Below are 18,915 nucleotides of genomic sequence, written 5' to 3'. Positions count from 1 at the left end.
ATATATATATGAGAGAGAGAGAGATGTATAAAAGCATAATAATAATAATAATTTAGTTTTTATATACCTGTTTGAACAACATATATATATATATATATATATATATATATATATATATATAGAGAGAGAGAGAGAGAGAGAGAGAGAGAGATGTATAAAAGCATAATAATAATAATAATAATAATAATAATAATAATAATTTAGTTTTATATACCTGTTTGAACAACACTGTGCACTATTTCACTATGTATGTAACTGACATACATGTATACATGTAGCCTATGTATTTATTTACACTACCGGTCAAAAGCTGTAGAACACCTCAATTTTCATGGAATAGTTTTGTTTATCAAAATGTAACCCCTTAAGCTGACAAACCCCTCTGGTACCCTTAAAAGGGCAACAAATCTGTGTGTTTCTCTTTAATCCCATGTGCACTCTTCACTGTTGTGTTGTCCACCAAGTGTTTGGTATCTCATGAAAGCTGAGACTCTCAGCTTTCTAATGATGTGAAGCATTCTCTGATGTGAAAAAAATGTTTTTACACACCCCCACCCGTTAGTAATACAAAATCTCAGAATATATTGACAATTATGACATATTCTGGAACCAGACAGTCTACTGATCAAAACAAGACCATCCACGTTTTGGTAGAAGCAACACACACCCGTAGAGAGCTCAAAATGTCAAGATGGAAAACTCTGTGTACAGAGTACTAATACACAACGATTTTACATAATTGTATCTGAACTCTTCTGTGTTTGATAGAACATCAAATAATATATACTGGATTATTCGTTAGGTTGTTCTGAACAAAACAAGTCCATTTGCAAAGAAATATGAAACTGAGTGATCTGTGACCGTCTGAATTAAACCCCCGGAGCAGACTGTGAGTTTACCCCCGGATTCTGACGGCGGGCGACACAGAAACTGTAAATTGGATGTGTCTGAGAATGAAACGCCCTGGTAGCCAAGAGAATAAGCTTTCAAACAATGTGTGTATTGTAGGAATACAGTGTAACTTCTATGCACAGGAGCTGTGCATAACACTGCCAAATAATGCTTAAGAGGGTGTAGTAACACAGTATATAACTCTGTTTCTATCTGTTATGAAATGTACATTATTTTTCAGTTTTTGGTAACCTAAACTTGTTTTTTAACCTCTGGCAGTTTACCACTTACCTTTGTACCATTTCAGGTTATTCACTGGTGCTTAAATTCCAATAAAAACTGGAAAAATGGGGGTGTTCTAAAACTTTTCACCGGTAGTGTATGTATTACATAAATTGTCATTCCTATACGCATAGTCAAGATTTGTAATTTATTTTATTTATAATTTCCCTGAGTTCCTTGGTATTCACAATGACCAGGATGATGACATAAAATCCATCTTAGAATTAGTAAGACTGTTCCAACAATGATTTTTCTTCTTATTTTCTTCCCAGGTGAAGAACCTTTCTTTAATGAAGTGGAGGAGTTGTGGAGAAGTAAAGCAAATATAAAATCTTTATTACGAGCTAGCGAGAGTGACATTGGAGCACATGTCCAAATGTCAGTCTCAAAGGTTTACAAATTTGTCACAGGTTTTATACGTTTGAATCGTAGGCTGGGCATCATGGTCGTTGGGCAACTCTAATCACAGAAACAGATGGTACATGTCGGTTTTCAGTTAGAAACATAAATACAGAGACTCATCCATTATCTTTGGTAAACCAAAAAAACACAAACGAACCCAGAGAAAATAAGTCAGCAGGTCAGCAAGACCTTATCTTGTTGACCAGTATTTGTAATACTAATGCTAAGACCAATCACTTCAGTTAATATTCATCATTACACTTGGTTCTTCACCAGGACACATGTAATACATTGCTGCAGGTAAAGGTGAAATTCCAGGTTTATGTTTTAATTTTTAAATAAAGTAGTGGTGGTTACTTTAAATAGCTAATTTATTCAGTTATTACTAAAGAAATGTCATGAAATAGCTTCAGTAAGAGCTATTGAGCAGAGAGGTTGATATTGATATATTAGATCTACAAATAAGTTTTGCTCAGTTTAAATAATTGAATACTTTGTAATGGATGAGGTAGTGTGACTTCAGAGAAACATTTCAAAATTCGAATTTGACAAAGGTTTCTGGTTTGGATAAAAACTGCCCTGACTGACATTAAAGAGTCCTTCACAGTGTTCAATGGCAGCAGGGTTGAACTCAATTACCTTTTGCTCCATTGCATTGGTGAGGACTGACCTGCTTTTACAAGTGATTCCTTTTCTGGATTAAACAAATATAAAAAACTGTCCCCTTGACATTACTGAGATAATGCTTCCATTTATGAAATATTGGAAAATAATACTTTAAACAAGTACTTTCTCTTGTTCTCAAGATAATTTACCATTTGCAAATAAAAATGCTGAGAACTAACTCTTTTTTGTTCATTAAAAAATAACAAAAAACAGTTTTTAGTTAGTTCTCAATTTTTTTATTTGCAAATGGTAAATTATTATTAACAAGAGAAAGTACTCATTTAAAGTCATTATTAGTCGAAGACAATTAGCTGATGGCATATCTTCCATGTACTTCTCCACTGTATGCTTGTGTTCATTTACACTTTCAGTTTCCATTGTGAATGGTTTAATGTCCCATGTTTTACCTCACTTTTCTAATAATTTGCTGTGGTTTTAGAACTTTTGGCATTCAACAAACAGGAAATGTAGTTCTGACCTTTTAAAATGCTGAGTATTATTTGTGTAAAAAAGTACAATTGCCAATTCAACCTGTTCTGTAGTTTTTGAAGGGGTTTTTGAATTTTACTGACCAAATTTTTTTATTGAAGAAAGAGAAATTGAGAAGATATTAACTTGGTGGCCCAGAGCTTTTCAGCTCATGTATGAATTTCCTGCTGTCCTACTAACAAAATACTAAAAGAGTGAAAACCAAGACATGGTATATGAAACAAAGTTTTATTTTTTTATTTTACATATCTGTACATAACATTTTTCCCAAATAAGATTCTGAATACAATCGGATGAAATGATATTAACACACTTATTTAAAATGACTTGTGTCAGAAAATCAACATTCACAAAATGTTGAAAACTGAGTAAAGTGAACATATTACCAAAAAGCTACAACTTTACTACAAGGCAGGCATGTATCCTTTGACTCGTTTAGCACCTTCAAATAAAAGTTTCTCAGTTGAAGACTACCATTTGTGCAGAATAAAAAGAGGCCAACTGTAAAATACTGCCCCACTTAAAATTGATAAGTTAGTATTTTTTTACGTTTTTATTTTCTATTTGACTAATATTGTATAATCTCCACCAATTTATATATATATATATATATATATATATATATATATATATATATTCTTATTAAAATTACCATTATTATTTAGTGGCAAATGTAAAAAAAAAATATATATATATATGAAGAAGCAAGGCCCACTGCACAAAAAGCTTCGGACAGTATTGATGACTAACACTGACTGTTTTTATTTGCACCATCTTCAGCATTTGTACAACTACAGAAGCAAATTAAAATTTAGCCTTGTTCTTCACTCCCAAGATGTCATGGTGCTGACTGTGTTTCGTTTATTTGGATGGGGTTTTCTCCGCCATGTGTTTCTGCTGGCTTTCAGCATGCCTGTGACCGAAAGAAAAACAAAGCAAGACAAAAGAAAAAATGAATTCCCCCACTTTTAAAACTCCCTTCTGTGTCTCAACATAATTTCCTGGGCAACAATAATGGTATACAACTATAGGAACAATCATAAACTATAGCATTTCAATTTCCAAAATAGATGGACAGCATTTTACAAGTAATTAAATATATTGCAGATATGAAGTGTGCTTCCAAACAATAAAGATGTCTGATGATGAAGTGAAAGGCTGCTGATGATATCATACACAACACACTACAAATTGTGGTCTATATCTTAAAAAATAAAATAAACAAAACTATATTTTCAGGACATTCCAAAACATGTCCAAAACTTTGCTATACAGAATAAACAGATGCAAAATAGATTGGAGTGAGGCATTAACTGATTTTGAATCAATGTGGCTGGGGCTGTATTATCCCTGTCTTACCTGGTCAGGTCTTCGATATCTACCAACATGGCATCCTGTTCCGTCTGCAACTCATCCCTAATTAAAAGAAGCTGCACCAGCTCCTCATTCAAACCTGCAGTGTCAGAAATAAAGACATATAACTCTTTCTGCAAATCTACTAGTCACTGCCATATACTTCCTTAGGATAGCTTTAAAAGTGCATTGAATCCCTGTTGGCATTGCCTTTATAAAGTCTGCTGACCTGCAAGGCAAACTGCCATGGGAGAAAGGCACTACATTAATGAAGCTGCTCTTATCCGAATAATTTAAGCAGTAACAGTATTACATTATGGGAGAAGGTAGCTGTCACTGTCAGGGAATCACTTTCGGATATTTGTCAATCTTTGGCAACTTCCATAACAATTTAGTGAGATGCATCTCTCAATCCCAGAAGCCCTGTGAGCTCCTGAAAGTAAGAGGTGACCTCAAACTGCTGTAACTGTAAGCCCAGCCTGCAGTGTGTGCTGTCTGTCATCCTGTCAGCCATGCCTCTCTCTTGCTGCTCTCCTCTGGCAGACAGATGCCAAGTCTTCAAAAAGTACATCACCCTAAAATGGAACATCCTGCCTCCTAATTTACTTTGATATCCCAGACCCCCCCCACAACCCTTGTTTGCGCCAGATGGAGATGTCAAGACAGAGATTGTTTTGAAAGGGATGCTGTCAGTCACTTTGGCAGTACATTACAGCCACAACAGTGGCACCTGAAATCATTTTTATGTGTTATATTGAGTAGTATAATTGTTCTTTTTCTGGGAGAATTGACCCAACCCTGCATAACTAAGGGTACACAGCACATTTCTAGATTTCACCTTTTTGTTCTCCAGAAACTGAAAAATATATAATAAATGACTTTGGAGTGCACCAAAATATCACCTTGCCTGCTTCCCCTGACAAAAGGTAATTTCAGCTTCACTTGACGTCGAGATCCCATTTTTGCTCAGTGGAAAGTTAAAATTAAATATATAATGAACTATTTATACACTGAACAAATCCAGTACTGCCATACCATTGACACAACAGCATGGACAAGGGCGTCTGCTAATTAATAAATAACAATAACAATAATAATAATAATAATTATTATTATTATTATTATTATTATTATTATTATTATTATTATGGGAAACTAAACACTATTGATGTACATACTCTCAATCTGGGAGTGCAGGTCATTCACGATAACTTGTAACTGGCCCAGTGTCATATCCCTCAGGTCTGTGGGCTTCAAGCTCCTCTTCATAAGACATTCACTTATATGGGGCATGTGAGGCAACTGCAAATAGAGAGAGCGAGAGAGAGCAAGAGAGCGAGAGAGAGAGAGAGAGAGCGAGAGAGAGAGAGAGAGAGGCGCTTTTAATTGGAGAGGCAATGAAAAGACCACTTTAGTAGATTGCAAAGCCTTCTGTTGAAATAGCACAAATGTCATGTAGTTAGATATTTTAATGCTTATCTCTACATTACAAAAGGACAATCTGGGATTAATGTGAACTGTTGGCATGTCTTTAGTGTCTTTAGTGTCCAGAGTTGTACATATTAAGCACATGTAAAGTAGACCCTTGCATTAACATGTTTTCCTGTAAACTTAGATGAGCAACAGAACCTGAGAAACAATGTTGCAATCTGATACTTAGCTAGGAACTGAGCACAATTCACACAGTAATAATAATAATAATAATAATAATAATAATAATAATAATAATAATAATAGTAATATTGATTGAAGGCCATGACTTTGATAACACACTGGTAGGTGGCAGACACACAATACTGAATGACACTGGGGAGAAAGCCTTCGATAATCCTACTGAATCCTTCTACAAGGTCAAATTGACCATGGAGAAATATAATAAAGGATATATTCAATGCAAATAATCGACTCTCTCATGATCCCCTGTCCTTATGATTAAAGGCAGCATAGCACTTTATATTTTTGCCATAAGGTCCTCATGCAGAACTCAGTAGAATGCAGGAGCAAGAGACACATATACCTTTGTACTCTAGTTTCCTTTAAGATCTATAGATGATTTATACACAACGAACTGCAAAAAAGAAAGGGTCGACACAAAATCTTGAAGGGTTCACAACCCCTGCTCCCCTTTAATTAGTTTCTGATATTTAATTTAGTCTTCACGTTAATCCATGAGGTCAATGGGTTTTCTTTTCTAGCTATAAAGAATTTCCCTAGAGTTACTGTATTGTCCCTCCTACAGCCACTAAACTCTGCTCTCTAATGTTACTCTGTAGCCCATTAATTGGCATGATCTCATAGGTTAACTTAAGAAAAGACAGAGGTTGCACTGCCTATTATTGTTACGGTATGTTTCACTTTTATATTCTGCAGCTCTAACCAAGGGAGCACTATACGCAAACATATAGTTAGCAATATTGATAGTTCAGCTTAGCACCCAGCTTCTACTTTTTAGCTTCGAGAATAGAGGACATAATCTGTAGTGGCTGACACTGCATAATGTCTTCAATTTAAGTGGTTTCTCCAGTGCCATTCATCTCGCTCTCTTAAGCTGGGTTTGGTTACTCATGTTTCCTTATTTCGCTGATCTGATTCAGTTTCTTATAGTAAGTAAGCTTAGTTTCTGAAAAACATGACAATTCACCAAGTTCGATCACATGAATTGGGGGGTGGGGGGGGAATTGGAAATAGTTCTTATTGCTGGCACATTCTTTGGAAAAGAACACTTTGAATTATAATACATGTTTTCTCACACACTGTGTTTGGCTTATACCCTCTTGTGCACTAGGGATTTAATTTAAATTTAATTTTAGTACAATGTCTGAGGTTATTTTAAAATGTGTTCTTGCCTGGGTTTCACTGATGTACAGTAGGTACAGACTACAACCAGATCAGAACAATCGGTTGTACATACTCCTTAATTTTTTTAACAACCTATAAAACACCTGTCTGAGCAATGTGATGTTTACTTGCCCTGTATCCGTGCCTGTCTGTTTGGCTAAAGAACCTTGTTCTCAGAACTACACCGTCCTGCATTCTATAAAATGTTAGTCTCCATAAAATGTGCAAATGATTTAATTAGTTCTGACAGCTGGGCACAACTGGATCAGAAAGGAGGCAGCTAAGGAAATACAGGTCATCAATAATAGATGGGCCCTTTCTAGAATAAGTAACGTTTCCACCAGGTGAACACATGACAGCAGAGAAACATGTTCCTGAGCAGTGAGGTGGATAACAATTGGAAACCCAGGAACCACATGGTTTGAATATTTATTTTAATGCAGAACTGTAAACTGTTGCTATGCTTTCAGGTTCTATTATGTCATTGCAGACTCAACAGGAAATTCAAGGTGGTCAGGTAAAGTGAGTTATGTCACCGGAGGGAAATACAGATGTACAGGAACAGAAAGTTAGGCATTTATCAAAAAAGACGGGACTGCAAGGAAATGGGTTGAGCTCACGCCAGTGACAGAGACATCAAAAGTTGTGAAAAACAATAAAACAAAAACAAAAAGATGGATGTCAGTATTTACATTCTTGCTCAGAACTGTTTACCCAGGCAAGATAATAATCAGTTAAATTCTCAGTTTTACATTGAAAGTGTTTGAAAGCTTATTCAGACATCACTAACTGATAATGCCAATGGGAATTCCTAGATTGTTGTGCATAGTGAGGAGGCTAAAGCTGTTCAATGTTCAATAGCTTTCTTCTTTTTAAAGACCGAGGTCTTGGACTTTAAAACTAAATATGAGAAGTAGGCCTTCTACCATCTGGTGAAATAGCTTGATAAAACTGAGAAAATGGGTTTAAGACTTTGACTAAACCCTGTGGTAAAATAAAGCTGTGCTCACCAGATCTGCGACAGGGGATTTCTTTCTGTTTTGCTTCTCCACCTCTACTTGCATCTTCGCCATTGGCTTTGCCATTGCTAAAGCCATCTTGGCCTCAGCCTGCAGTTTCTTCTGCCTGCTGAGGAAGTCCATATCTTCCAGCGACTCAGAGTCTTCCTCAGTGGTGTCTCGATCTGAATAGGAGGAGCTCTGCTTGCTCTGCAAAACAACACACACACACACACACACCAAATCTAAAACACTCATCTCAAGCTTTTCTTGCGTTCAGTCCTTCAGAACCTCAGGCAACACTTCTGGACCTTCACATGTCTGGAGACACCGTGGTTATTTCCACACATGCATGTTGTATATTGTAATGGCATAAAGTTAGATTAGGGCTTGTTGACATTGAAAACATTTTATTTAGTTAAGATGTGTCTGCCATGTATGCCACTTGAAGAATAAACTATGGATATGTTCATAGCCATAATAAATCAACGTGTTTTGAAACACATTATTAATAATACTGGGTGTATATTCTAATTTGACATTAATTGACTAACTCAAAATGAGACACCTGTTCTTTTCCATCTGTTCCACTATAATGCCTCACAGTCTACAGCTACAATTTTTGGACATGTACCCTAAAAGCAATGGCCACCTGTGAGATGAGTACGGTGTGGTTTTTCAGATCTGACCAGAGGAATGATTTTTCTTTTTTTTTTTTTTTTAGGTGAATATATTATCCTTAAACTAAACAGAACATATCTGCGAAACGCAGCTGAAACCAGACAAATGGCAAGTATTTAAAATCTTACCTTCCTTCCTCCCCACTTCTCTGTTTATGAATATAATTCTGTGCAAATGACTACTGTGAAAGCCTGTATTGAGTAATACTACTTTCACACTAAATGAGGGCTTGTAATATATAGTTTCAATAAGAGGTATACCATGGGAGAAAGTGGAGTGTCCAGGCTTGTTTCAGTCTTGCTGTCATCTGCATCGCTGTCTTTGTCACTGCCGCTGTCATTCACAAAGCAAATCTGCAGATTCATCCCACTTTGAAGACTGTCAATAGATAGAAAATACATTAGAGTTCAACATTATTTAGGACCAAACTATCTTCAACAGCCAGGGAACACAGACATAGTAACAACAACAAAAAAACAGTGTATGACAGCTATTTTAATAATATGAGAATTAGGACTTTAAAGATGTTTGGGGGACTAGCCTTCGTTTTAAAACAAAATTGACTTTCTCATTGCAGATGTTCCTTTTAGGGATTTTACATTGGAAGTGATATTGGAAAAAATTATAACCCACTGACAGGGCCTATTGGCATATATTGCTTCCCAGTAAAAAACTACTGCTTACGTTATACCCACAATTTAGTCTTTTGATAAAGTAGTTCTCCTTAACAAAAACAGATTAAATAAATCTTACACTAAGCATTAAAATATTGTGCACATATTGTAATGTTCAATGTTTTTGTGTGGGTGTGGGTGTGATGATGACATAATTCATATTGGAACAAACGTGATAACTGAGGAGAGAACAGACAATTTTCATACCAGTAGCAAAGCCATTGTAGCACAGTTTCAATGTATTGTCTACAAGTTCACAATAGAGAGAATCCTGCAATAACTGAGAGCGCATTTTAAGACGACGCCAATTAAACACCGAAGGTAAAGATCAATCAGTGAAAGCCCTGCTCTGTGAGTGACGGAAAACCCTGACCTTTATATATCAGTGCTGGCTGTCTGTACTTTTCTTTGCTGAGAAACGTACTTGTAAAGGTTAGACAATGGATTAATGAGAGTCCTGTTGTCATGGCAGAGGAAATTAAGTCAGTAATTAATCTAGCGACCCGGCCCCTTGGGAGCAGCACTGGGATACACAGGCCTGCCAGTGGCTCAGCTGGGGAGGAAGCGGCACCCGGCTGTTTCCAAGGTAAGGCGTGTAATTAGGATGTGTCTGCTTTGGGTCTCTGCCTTCCTCAGCTGCTGTACAAAAGCACCCAAAGCAAGAACTTCAATGGCTTTTGCCCTACCGCCGACTGGGAAGGATTTCGCCAGCTGGGTCTAATTAGTGTGGTACCGCATCCAACAACACACACACACGCCCAACTCCACACGGTCCATCCCACAGAATTCAGCTACATTTACAATAACTGTAATATGCTTTGAAATGCATTGTAAAATAAGTTACAGAGAATAAAAACAAACTAACTGAACAACACTGGAGGTAAATTACAGTGGGTCTTGGAGTCTTGTATATACCTTGCTCCTTTGGCTTCCCTTTTTCCCTATAGATCTGTCTACCTAATATATTAATTGCAAAGTCAGCTCAAGCTGCAGTTTAATCAAAGCAGGTTTCAAAGTTGGCCTCTGTTATCAATACTCCAGGTGCTCAGTCAATAAGCCTTTTTGTAATTAGAGGCAGAGAAATCTATAGACAACACTAATCAAACCCTCCAAAGATAAAATCATCATCATGCGATACTTGAATACTAAGATGACAGGTTTACCTCAGTTCATAGTATTATTATTATTATTATTATTATTATTATTATTATTATTATTATTATTATTATTATTATTATTTTGCTTGCCTCTGACAATGTGGCACATGCTGCTCATAAATGGTTTTCAGGGCAATTTTCACATACAATATTTCACAAGATTGTGCTATATTAGCAGAAGAGAATTTCATTTTGTTAAATGTATTCTGTACAAACATTCTAACTTCCTGTTACCTTTATTACACCATCCATTAATGCTGAAAATGAACAATTACAAAATCAGATGATAGTACTTCAACTCCTTTTGTAAACTATTATGGAATCGGGATATGAGTAGCTGAATCAAAAGTAATTTATTACATTTAGTTTGTTATATAGGAGATACTACTTTTCTCAGGCAGTCCATTATATTGAATTAATAAGGAGAACTTCCCTAAAATCATGGTTTAAAATAATTTTGCTGTTTCTACGAAAGAAAGACCTGTTTCCAAATGTTTCTTCCTCATCGGGAGAAATGTAACAGGGAGAACCCTGTGTTTCTGTGGAATGATATAATCCATTAGATTGTCTATTACTGTAAGTGCTTTACCTTCTTTTTGAAAACCCAAATAGTAAATCTGGATTTTTTTTGTACGTGAAAAGGGCATTTTCAAAAAAAGATTACAATACAAGTTTGAAAATACAAGCGAAATTCATAATAATCAACCAAAAAACCCACTTTAAATTATACCATAGCCTTCTGTATAAATTTCCCAGGTACAAAGTTCAGACACTTACAGGAATTGAAAAATGTAAACCAGTACATACATGTGTAAGTCTTTTCCTATAACACAAGGTAAAGGTTCTACTGGATAGAGAACTGCCAACTGTGACCCTAGGGTGAAGGTTTATGGCACCAACACAGTAACTACTGATATGATAAGCGTGCTTCTAGAGAAGATTAAAATAATAAGAGCGTGAGAGCCACTTTGGTGATTTATATCCACATACCACTGTGGTTAGTTAACCAAAAAGCACCACTATGTTCACAGTTCTCTAATGACACAAATATGTTTTGGCATTTTTCCCCCTTGCAAAGATAATAATAATAATAATAATAATAATAATAATAATAATAATAATAATAATAATAATAATAACACTACACATATAAGTACACATTCTTTTTTAAGAATGAAGCAACTCATTATTATTATTTCACTGTATATATCTTCCATAGAACATAGAATATAGTACAATACAGCTAATTGATGGACTTTTTGTATCGATCTTTGCACCCAGCATTATAAAATCAATATAACACTAGGATGAGCTGGAGCTACTTTTCGACCCATCCCTGCTTCTCATGTCTTATTTAGTTCAATTATTGATTTAACTGGTCTAAATTACCATTGTATCCAGGTTTGTAGCCTTCGAGGACTTTAAGGTACTAGTGAAATAAGCAGTGCTGGGGCTTTCCAGGAGCCAGACTGAGTACCACTGGCCAAATGCCATTTTCTGGTTTTCACTATTATAGTGACAGAAAGCCACATAAGAGCATGATATATAGAGGAAGGCTAAATCAATTGAAAAAAAAACCTAGCAAGATTTACAGTTGGACTAGAACTTCAAAACCTTTCCATTTTCTAACAGACATAGATTATACTGTGTTATGTGTTAGTGCCACCTGTTGGATAAGCATTGAATTATTATTACTTCCTTTTCCGTTTTTTTATTTTTTATTCCCAGTACAGTATCCAGCTGAAAATTGAATATTTAATTGAATAAAATAAGAACCCTAATGACAAGGAGAAAAAAAACAAATATTAATTTATTTTTTGTGTGGAAACTATTAAGATTCAGTGAAAGTCTATGTATCTGTCAGCAAATCAGTGGCCGCATTGATTCTTTGTTTTGCCACTTTAGGCTCACAATGCATTTCAGTTTGTTCTGCCAGTGAAACACTCACCGTGAGGACAGGCTGGGCTTCCCGCTCTTGCTGCAACTTGTATAAATACCAGGTCCATCATCAAAGAAACTGCCCAGCGCCAGCTTCTGCCGAATGGACTCCCTTTCATTCTTTTGGGCCTGAAACAAACAGAAACAGAGAGAAAAGTATTTAAAACCCTCATCCAAGGTGTGTAGCTTAGAATACAGTCTTACTTACACATATAAATAATATGTAGGCAACACAAACGCACAAAAGTAAGCAGAATACAGAGCAGATATAAACTGCAGTGTCTGACCGCAGGGCCAGATGCAAAAGCTCCTGAAGATGGCTGCTATTTTATAACAGGAAAGCCTCCTGGGCACTTAAATGTGAACAACTCCTGCAGGGGTTGAGGTTCTGTGCCACCCTGTTAAAACAGAGATGTGTTTAAAAATGACCGATGCTGGTTGTCCGCATGGAAAACAAATAGACTTGAAAACGACTGTATGAAAAATGATCCTTCACTGTTGCTGGCTGCTTAGCATGTTCTCATTATTGATTTGTACCAGGCGGCTGCTACAAGAAAGTCATTTTAAAGCACTTGTCGCACGTTATTTTCATAGCTGCGTGAACCGATTCCTGAATTCAGTTCTGGAAATGATGGAGAACTAGATAACACTACCGTTTTATTATTTTATAGATTACTTTTCAAAGTATGAAGCCACACATTAATCACAAACCTGACATAGCATGATTGTTTTACTGAGATACTCATTGTATCAGTGCTGTATGTATACTAAGATTTATGTGTCTCCTCACAGACCAAGGAAAATTGCATTAAAACTAATTAAATTAAAGTATTAACAGTACTGTTCCAATACAATATGTCTGTAAAATGTGGAAGAGAATATTTCTTTGGAATTTCATTTTCAAATTCCTCTTGAATAGAATAATTTCACAGGCTATTAAAATAAAATTCCTTGTAATGCTCCCTACAAAGGACACATGTTTTGCAAAGGTCAAACATCCTGTCTATGCCTTTTCTCTAAGTGACCTCTAACCCATCATCCTTCCCACAATGGAGAACAAAAGACAGTGGTATGTAGTCACATGGCCAAATCCTGCCCAAGTGCAGAATTGATAGATAGATACAAAAATGTCCCGAGCAGCTGGATTTCTGATTTCTCAACTATTATTTCCACAACAACATAAAAGAAATCTTGATTTAATTGTTAGTGATTTAGGATTAAAATCATACACCTTTCAGTACAACACAAAGCAGTTTGCTCCCACTCAGAAATATAGAAATCTCATGCTGTCTGGACCCCCATGGGAGACTGGGAGCCTGTGTGACCCTGAGCTGCAGAGATCTCTGGGAGCGAGTGAGTAATTCCATTTGCCTGCTTTCAATCCTTTGTCTTTTCAGAGCTTTCAAAATTAATAGCACCATGTTATGTGCCAGTAAATGTCATAGACTGGTGCTTGTTAATATGGATGGAGGGGGTTGCTGTAGGGAATAGGCACTGCCTTGGATTATAGGCACTATTATTGTTCGTTTTGGCCAGTCTGGAGACCCTAATACAAATCCTGATGCTTCGGAAACACGCCGGTAATAAAAATGAACTCCTCACTTTCTTTTGCATAAACATAATCTGATCACTAGTGAAAAATGTACCTCAAGCAATACCCTTTTTTTACAAACAATTACTAGGATACAAAGAAACATGTCTATTTCCGAGTGCAGTACTAATGAATGCAAAACCTAATAAAGCATTTGCAGAAAAACAAAACAAAACACTGACCTAATTTCATGCACAAACAGCAGGAACCCTGCAGATTTGTTGTGGAGAGGCTATGATTGAATATACAGCTAAATTATTGTGACACATACCCCATCACAGTAATTCTTCAGAGCACACCTGATAAATGATCCAGAACAACTCCCAGGGAACAGACAAGGACGGACACAACACACAACTGCACAATGGAGAAGTACATTTCTATTCCAAATGTCAGATTTAGAATAACATTAAGAGCAGCATAATTACAGGAGTGATAGCAGCAAATCCTTTAAGACATAATGAATGTGGTTAGTGAATCCTAACTCAGTTTACCAGATGGGGTGGGATCTTGAACCCTCTCTGGAGATCAGAGGGTAGGTACATAGATCAAGACAAGTGGGCGGGGGACGTCTGGGGGCACAGTGTGGAGACCCAAATGTTGAAGGTGACCAACACAGAAAGCGCCTGAAGGATGTAACCGCTGGAGCATATACAGTTAACATCATGTCTCAGAGGCATGTACAATATGAGTAACAGCTTCAGCCCAGGTTAGGTTGATTATTTAAGCAATCTTATCATCAAATTGAACGCCTTCATTAATAAAGCTACACATTTTGGAAACTGTCCTCCAATACTTAAAAACTCAATTAAAAAAAATTAGATTAGGCCTAAGTGTGAACTGAAAGATGTGTTTAATTTGACATATCAGTCATTGCACTGGCATAGATTCAAGTTGAACTACTCCTAGACAAAGCTTTCAAAGGGTTACCTAATTCAACTGTGTGTGCGTGCGTGTGTGTATCATCTATTTTAAGAAAACCTGAAACAATATTAATTTGTAATATTGGATATGTAATTATATATATTCTTCTGCACTTCATAGAAGACAGACTCAGATTTGGTTCCCTTCTGCTACAGAATACATAGAACATGCCAACATGCCCACAATGAGGTATAATAGCTGCAAATATACAACATATTTCTTACAGATTCTAGGAAAAAGGACACATTTACTACAACAATTGCATTGAAATGTAATAGACCTGCAACGTCTAACATTTTGTACCTGTCCCTTGTATGTTGTTGGAAGACTGCATAGACCATGTATGTGTGACAATATTGTTGTCCGAATAAAGTATTTCTTCCACATTGAAAATGTCAATGTTTTACTTGCTTAGCTGTACACTTTCGGAATATTTTCTCCAAAGGCCGCATACTCCAGAATGAGATTAGGTGAACATCGATTTTGACCCTGCAAAATGGGAGCGCGGCACAAAACACAATTACTGAAGACAAACGACTCCGTCTGGAGTTTTTAGAGCGTCATGGTTAGAATATTGACACCCTTTCTACTTTAATAAAGAGATAATGACCTGCCACACAAACACACACACAAACACACACACACACACACACACACTTGGAGGCAGTCTATTTTGAAAGTACAGATAGACCAGTGAAGCTGTTAATAAAAAGGGGAATAAAACATACTTTTTTTTTCCAAAAGAAGATCTCACTCACAATTTTGTAGTCGCCCTTGGTGTTTAAAATCGTTGACTCAGTTTTGTCTGCTCTCAAGCAATTAGCATAATCCCCCTTCACAGACAAAGTGAGACGCGGCTTGCTTATTGATTTCTGATGGCATGGCCTGTGGTAACCATCACCAGGGAACGGCAGCTTGGCACAGCTCTGCTGGTCTCACTTACATTGCCCAGGCACTGCCCCTGGCACAGAGCACACTGACAGCTTCAATCAAACTCTCAGCGCAGCCACTGCCCATGGTGCTGGGTACACAGACGGCTCCGATTATGCAGCATTAAGAACAGAGCCCCTCGGGAATTAGCTATGCATTTGTACACCAGAAAGACATGTGACCAAGATACTATTAGACTGTTTTTATGTTTTTTTCTTGCTGGCACGCTATCAAGTTGAAGTGGGCTACAGAAATGTTATGGTGTTCCTCTGATAATGTTTTACTTTAACATACAATGTACAATTGGATCTACAGCCATTGTATTCCTTCTACACAACTAAATAAAAAATAAAAGGGGAAGCTTTCAATCTCTCTAAGCACTATATTAAAAACAGATTTAAGATTATTTTTTTCACTATGAATGACATTGCAAATACCCTAAATCCCCACAATAAAGTGGTGTTGTTATGCATTTACCATGACTGCTTCCCAACTTACACTCTGCATGCAATACGAAAACAAACTCATCATAAGCAAACCTCTGGGATTGAGCAAAGCCCTCACTTCCTTGGGGAAATGTGACAGTTTTCCTGCCAGTGCTGGAAAAGGAAGGGAGGAGTCAAAGGCCAGGTCCCATATGTTTCCAGATCTGCACAGCTATTGTTATTTTAATCTCTGTTTCTGATATCTCACTGCAACAAAATCCAGTTGATTCTGATTAGCCCAGTCTGTCCACCTTTAACATTTAATTCCTGATCCTTTCTGGTAACCCCACTCTCTGTAAATGTGTAAATGAATAATATGGCATATCCAATCTTTTAGATGGAGTTTCACATTGTGAAAAATTTAAGCAGTATACATTAGTGATCTTACAAAAGCATGCAAGACAAGATAAAACGTATTGCTTTCTTAACATACAAATAAAACATCTGGAGTATTTGCCTTTTGAAAAAACAAATTATATAAACATGAAATATATATATTCCTACGATCTTATTTACTAGTTACAACAGCTTTTAAAATCACAAAACAGCTTCTATATGTGTGAAAGAGAACAGCACATTTGTATATACAATATATTTATATTGTAAAAAGCTGAGAGGTTCCACGGCCGATGCTCCAAGGTAACAAAACACACAAAAGAGTCTGCAGGGGGCATTTGCCATGTGCAACACTGGCAAATCTTGTGTATTATTAATGATGCAGTTCTTCACTACAAGCCTTCCCCGATCTTGTGAAATGTGAAAATGTCAGCATAATGGGAAGCTCTCTACTTACAGTGCAGCACTCTGTGACACCTCCAGAGGAGAAGTGAGAGTGAAACGCCTAATTTGAATGCAAATTTTACAAAGCTTTTGTAATCAGTAAGTACCAATAACACTACCAAAGGATAAAGACACCCCTCCAAACACACTCAGCTCTCCAGCACATCCCTGTCCTGCCTTCCTGCTATTTTCTTTTTTATTTGATTAAAAACAGGAATTAATTAAAAATTCCCCTAATTAGAACCTATGTAATTAAAAGAAAATGAGGTATTGATTACCAGTTTTTGGAATCTCTACATCCACACGATAATGAGATAAAATAACGTAATTGTTCTTAAGCCCTTGGCATATAATTGTGAGTGACTGGTGTTCATATTCAACACTTTTCTCCTTTTTCTCTGTGTGAACACATGACTTTGGTTTAAAACCTATTTTAAGGGTCAATAGGATATAGACATTTATATAGATCATTTCTGTATGTGTCCTGATATGTGATATCTTGAAAAAGGTACTTGACCAATTTTAGTAGGATATTAATTTATGTCGCCCTGGATAAGGGCATCTGCCAAGAAATAAAAATAAAATAAATAAATAAATAAATAAATAAATAATAATAATAATAATAATAATAATAATAATAATAATAATAATAATAATAATAATAATAATTTTTAAAATTAAAAGTTTAGTGATTTATATACCACTGCTACTGAAGATGTGTTAAGCCTCTTTCATCCTAGGCTTAATTCCATGTGATCATTTTGAAAAGATCTAGATCAACAATATAATAGATTTCTCAATTTAGGCTCCAATGAGTGGAAAAGACTGTGCTGTTTATGTTTTAGCTTAATAAGTTATACCTTGAATTATTTATTGGACAATACATTTAATTCAATTTTTAAATTACATATTTATAAATAAAACATGCTTCAGAGCAGGTCTTTGCGTGAGGAAGACAGGAAATTGTGCTATAGATTAATACTTTGGTGGCTATGCAATTCACATTCAAATTAAACCTGAGACTAAAAACAACTTGGGTTGAGTTTTTATTTATACTCTATTCCAAAAATGAAAATTGACATGAGTACTGTGGGACCTTAAGCTGTGGCCTTCTATACAGGTTCTTTCACTAGATCAGCACTTTGCTCAGTGTGCAGAAACTCTGAGTTGTGAAATGATTGAATGCAGGAGAACTACCCCGTAGAAAGGTGTTTTTCTAAAGGATCTGAAGCAATTTCCTCTCATGAAAAAACAGCATTAATTTAAAATAAGAAAAATTATTCAGCAGCCACTAGATGTACAGACAAAGGAGCCTTTTCAACTGCATTTGAACTAATTTCCATCAGACCCTGGCACTGAGCGGTGAACACAGTCTCAGACAGACTTCAGTGTCTTAGCAGAATGGTGTGATGTTATGTCATTATGCTGGTAAGTCAGTGCCAGAGAATGAACTGCATGGAGGAAACAGAATACCTTGTAGCCTTGACTGCCTTAGTACAGGCAAATCAGGGCAAGTCTTCAGTCTGGAGACTTTTAAGTACATTTATTCAATCTGCTGCAGGGAATCAGTTTATCTATGCATTCAAAAAGAATGGCGCCTCTTTCTGTACACTTCCAATATTACTATTTTTCCTGTTAAGTTCAACAGGCCCTGAATTGTTGGGGATAGGGAATGGGCAGGGGCTTGGTCGCTTGATATGGCTGTTGACCTTTGAACCCTTGAGGTTAAATAAAGCACCGAGAGGAATGTATCATAAGCCATATCCACTGCTTATTTCGAGCCTTTAATGGCAGTCAGCAGGGATTCACACTTTTAAAACAGAATCCAGTGGTGTA

General features: G+C 36.3%; 1 protein-coding gene across 3 annotated transcripts in view; it reads right to left on the bottom strand.

Moving 5' to 3' along the window:
- Positions 1-2,944: 2,944 nt before the first annotated feature.
- Positions 2,945-18,915, bottom strand: part of schip1 (schwannomin interacting protein 1) — a 163,310-nt gene continuing 147,339 nt past the window's right edge. For all 3 annotated transcript variants that reach the window (XM_066709351.1, XM_066709352.1, XM_066709353.1), the window contains 6 exons: positions 12,380-12,498; positions 8,861-8,978; positions 7,932-8,129; positions 5,262-5,385; positions 4,090-4,183; positions 2,945-3,643 (listed from right to left, as the gene is read on the bottom strand). In XM_066709351.1, coding sequence (XP_066565448.1) covers positions 3,592-3,643; positions 4,090-4,183; positions 5,262-5,385; positions 7,932-8,129; positions 8,861-8,978; positions 12,380-12,498 — 705 coding nt within the window. In that variant the 3' untranslated portion in view covers positions 2,945-3,591. The remainder of the gene's footprint in view (positions 3,644-4,089; positions 4,184-5,261; positions 5,386-7,931; positions 8,130-8,860; positions 8,979-12,379; positions 12,499-18,915) is intronic.

This window comes from Amia ocellicauda, chromosome 7 (assembly GCF_036373705.1).
Source record: "Amia ocellicauda isolate fAmiCal2 chromosome 7, fAmiCal2.hap1, whole genome shotgun sequence".
Classification (NCBI taxonomy): Eukaryota; Metazoa; Chordata; class Actinopteri; order Amiiformes; family Amiidae; genus Amia; species Amia ocellicauda.
The sequence above is the reverse complement of the archived record's forward strand: the minus strand, read 5'-3'. Positions and strand labels throughout refer to the sequence as shown.